Below are 4,575 nucleotides of genomic sequence, written 5' to 3' on the forward strand. Positions count from 1 at the left end.
CTTCAACTGTCCAAATTAAATACCACAAACTACCACAATACTCTTTGCTCTTTCATTTTTAGTTAATTTGTGGTCCAAATTTTTTCTTTCTTTTCCAACTGTGCCAACTTGGTCCATTTAATTCACCTCTCAAAAGTTATAACTCTCTTTACATTTTATTTTATTATATATATACATGTCTAATTGCTTTACTTGTAAGTGCACATACAAACAAGTTACAATATTTTTGTAACAACATTTTTGCCAAAATGGCCACACCTAGTTTTTCAATTATTTTGAGCCTTTTGTTGATTATTGGAGTGGGTATTTCCCAAAGTGAAGCTAGGGCATTTTTTGTGTTTGGTGATTCACTTGTTGATAGTGGAAATAATAATTATTTGGCTACTACTGCAAGGGCAGATTCACCACCTTATGGTATTGATTATCCAACACGTAGAGCAACTGGTCGTTTCTCTAATGGCTACAACATTCCTGACCTTATCAGTTGAGTCCATTTTGCTCTTTTTTTAAATGTTTTTTTAATTTGACGTTTTCTTCGTATGACTTATAGGTCACAGGGTTAGTGATGCTTGCATCAGGATAGGGTGACTATGTCACATTTTTATCATAGAGTAGTGGTGGTTCTTTTCTAGATTCTGTGTGAATGCGAGATACATGCTCTGTACACTATGTCGAGTTCACATGAACCAAATATTTTCGACGCGGAGTGTGAATTATGTGTAAAATTTATTAAAACTATAACTAGTAGTAGATATGAATCTTTTCCCCTTAAGAATATAATAAGTTAATGCTAAGAACTTTAAAGTTTTGAACTCATAGAAAGTTTAAATCTCGGGTACGCCTTTAACATTTGGAGAATTGTAGAAAAATTGTAAAGTTGTCTCTGTAAGTCACGAGTTTGAGCTGTGAAATCGGTTACTGATGCTTGTGCTAGGATAAACGACCTACATTGCACCCTCTTAGGGTGCGACCCTTTTTTTGTACACTACATGAACATGAAATACTTTGTGCATCAAACTGTTTTTTACACTAGTATCTAATTACATGTGTTTTTGCCTCTTTTATGAAAGGAACTTACTTATGAACACTAACATTATAATTCTAATCTATTCTAGCTGACAACCTATCTTATTTTTCAGATTACTTATCCTACTTTAATTTTTAAGACAACTACCTGTAGTTTTCTTTTATAAATTTAACTTTTATATATCAATAGTATAAAAAAAAAATTTCACTATAAGATAATCTAAAATACTAGCTGTAACCGTCCACAAAGAATAAGACTAAATTCACCTGAAAATAAGACAAGTTACTTGTTACAAGTAATATGTTTAAGTACATTGATAGCATATCAATTCTTTTCACTAGAAATGTACAAAAGGTAAATCCTTCTTCAAGGTTGACCTAGTACTAGTATAATTTTTTTTTTTACATTGTCAGTATATATAAGTTAAACTTGTGATAGATACAGTTGATCAACTTCGATTATTTTACTTTTTTTCAGGTCAACAAATTGGTTCATCAGAATCTCCCCTACCTTACTTGAGTCCAGCTCTTACTGGACAAAGACTTCTTGTTGGTGCTAACTTTGCATCTGCTGGAATTGGAATTCTAAATGACACTGGAATCCAATTTGTACATACAAAACTTTAGTCTAAATTCAAATTATTTTCAACATTTAACATGTTAAATTGTTTGACTAATGATAATATATATACGCAGATTAATATTATTCGAATGCCACAACAATTGGATTATTTTAGACAATATCAACGTAGAGTGAGTGGACTAATTGGTGAAGCAAGTACTCAAAGACTTGTAAATCAAGCTCTTGTTCTTATGACTCTTGGAGGCAATGATTTTGTCAACAACTATTTCCTTGTGCCCAATTCTGCGCGATCGCGCCAATATTCTATTCCAGATTATGTCCCTTATTTGATAAGAGAATATCGTAAAATCTTGATGGTACGTATTGAATTTCTATGTGTGACACGAATTGTTAGGGATACTTTCAGAGATTTCCCCTTTTGATTTAGCTTTGTAACATGACCTTCATTTAACATAACATTTATAACAAAGTAAGTTTTTCACCAACATAATTGGTTGTCAATTGCTAGCTGTTTTTTTAAAAAAATGACATATCATTAGAACGATTCAGATAACATTAATGTTGTTGAAGTAATTGAATGCATATTGAAGTTATGTACTTTTGTATAGGTAGATAATAATACCTACCAAAAATATAGATAAGTTTTATTATTATAGAAACTAATATACCTTTTCATGATGTTACTTCAGAATGTGTATAATCTTGGAGCTCGTCGTGTAATTGTGACTGGAACTGGACCATTAGGTTGTGTCCCAGCAGAACTAGCTCAACGTAGCAGGAACGGGGAATGTTCACCCGAGTTGCAACAAGCTGCAGCCCTGTTTAACCCACAGCTTATGCAAATGCTGCAGGGGTTAAACAGAGAACTAGGCAGCAATGTTTTTATTGCTGCAAATACACAACAAATGCACACTAATTTCATTACTAATCCACAAGCATATGGTAAAATCAATGCAACATTTAAATTTACATGTCCTGTTCAGGTTTAGTGGCAGAGCCAGGATTTTTACTAAGGGGTTCAGTATCCTGGCTCTGGGCTCTGGCCTATGGTTTGTGTCATTAATATTGACAATTGATTCCATTTTTGACAGGATTTATAACATCAAAGGTAGCATGTTGTGGACAAGGACCATATAACGGTCTTGGTCTATGTACACCGCTCTCTAATTTGTGCCCGAATAGAGATATTTACGCGTTTTGGGATCCGTTCCATCCATCTGAGAGGGCAAATAAGATCATTGTGCAACAAATCTTGTCCGGTACGACGGAGTACATGAATCCAATGAATCTCAGTACAATTCTGGCTATGGATTCAGAGGCATAATATATAAACATATCTGGAATCTGTTCACTTGTACCTTTTGTTGCTAATTTTTTTTGGCTATAAATAAGTTGTATGCAGCACCTCATGTTGTGCTACTTTTAAATTTACAAAAGTTTGGTTGTGTGTTATGTTTTTATCCACATAATTCAGTAATCTAATTTGTAGGGTGGAGTGTGATATTGTTGAAAATGTAAACCAAAGTGTTTTCAATTTATATAATATATGAAGTGAAATAGTTTCATGGCATGTAATTTTGGTACTTTCATTTGATCAAATTTGGTGAATTTAGTATATGTTGCAAAATTATTCAAAGAGAAAAGGGTAAAAAATGTCCCTATTTTGGATGGAATTCCTCAAATCAAACAAAAATATCCAATTTCCCTAAATAATGCATTTCTTTGTTTTAATTTAATTCGACCTGACCCACTAAATTAAATAACCCGAATCAAATTTAAACCCAATTATTATAACTAGGGTCACACTTAGGTAGTAGACAAAGTAAAAAGACATTTTTATCCTTTTCGCTTGATATGGTGTTGTTGTTATGGCCAACTACTAATAGTATCACTTTCTTCATTTTTAGACTTTTGAGAAATCAAGGACCTATTCGTAGAGACGGAATCAAGATTTGAAGTTTATGAATTTGAGTTCTTTTAGTCTTTTATTATTACTGGATTTTAAATTAATAATTTATATGTAAATAAAATAATTTCTTAATACAAAAAATTTAAACTAAAATTATTGAGTTTGTCCCAACTCGAAACGTACTGCACATTGGCTTCTCCTCTGAGGCAACGCATATGACATTAATTATTCAAGTTAAAAAGTACTTTATGTGTGGATTCTTTACCACACTTGAAAGATTTCAACTCATCATCCTCATCTTCAAACTTATTCACAATTTTGAAGGTGCTTTTGACTACTCTAAGGATGACAATAGGACGGGACTGGAGAAGGGCAGGTTTTGCTTTATGCGGGACGGGGTGGGTTAGTATATTTGCGGGTCTATACAGGTTTGCCCCACAACCGCCCCATCCAATGCCATCCCTAGTGACCACATGAAATCTTATTCAAAATATTTATGACTTTTTATTGTAGTAGAAAGTTGCGAGAAAACAAAATGTACCATCCTATCATAATCACAAACTTACCAAGAATTTTAAAATTACATTTTCAAAACCTTCTATGTGACGATAAATTTCAAATATCTTGACAAGCATTAATTGATAATTCGATAAAACAAACATGTTTACTATTATGGATTAAAATTTAACTAATTAATTTTTTAAATGTATATAACTTAATTAGATCCTTCAAGATTCTCCTTTAGCCAATGCACGCCTTGTACTAGATAATTTTGTTTAATTTCTCCACTTTTTTCACATGAAATTATCATGTTTTATGAGTATGGGCCTCACGTGATCTTTTTTCCAACCAAAAAGTAAAGATACCCTAGCTGAGATATCAAATTTATTTTCTTTGGACATGCTAAGATTTGATTAATTTAGATAAATATCAGGTTGAAATGTCAACAGAAATAAAAACACTAGGTGATTTCTTTTTATGTGTCCTAATTTTGACAGATAAAATTATATATCATACATATTGTTGTTGGCGAAAGATAACATACTAGCCCCCTCTA

At 32.3% G+C, this 4,575-nt stretch overlaps 1 protein-coding gene across 1 annotated transcript; it reads left to right on the forward strand.

Annotated features, from left to right (window-relative positions):
• Nucleotides 1-201: 201 nt before the first annotated feature.
• Nucleotides 202-3,140, forward strand: LOC125844696 (GDSL esterase/lipase At5g33370-like). Its single transcript, XM_049524024.1, has 5 exons — nt 202-483; nt 1,505-1,635; nt 1,723-1,965; nt 2,299-2,551; nt 2,701-3,140. Exons 1-5 carry the CDS (start codon nt 249-251, stop codon nt 2,931-2,933), a joined length of 1,095 nt encoding a protein of 364 aa, XP_049379981.1. The 5' UTR covers nt 202-248; the 3' UTR covers nt 2,934-3,140.
• Nucleotides 3,141-4,575: the final 1,435 nt, after the last annotated feature.

This window comes from Solanum stenotomum, chromosome 11 (assembly GCF_019186545.1).
Source record: "Solanum stenotomum isolate F172 chromosome 11, ASM1918654v1, whole genome shotgun sequence".
NCBI classification, from domain to species: Eukaryota; Viridiplantae; Streptophyta; class Magnoliopsida; order Solanales; family Solanaceae; genus Solanum; species Solanum stenotomum.

Excerpts from the sequence above, each read along its gene's own strand:
- LOC125844696 (XM_049524024.1), top strand. The coding sequence starts at position 249 with ATGGCCACACCTAGTTTTTCAATTATTTTGAGCCTTTTGTTGATTATT. Across the intron at positions 484-1,504 it reads CAACATTCCTGACCTTATCA|GTCAACAAATTGGTTCATCA; the intron begins GTTGAGTCCATT and ends ACTTTTTTTCAG. Across the intron at positions 1,966-2,298 it reads AATATCGTAAAATCTTGATG|AATGTGTATAATCTTGGAGC; the intron begins GTACGTATTGAA and ends ATGTTACTTCAG.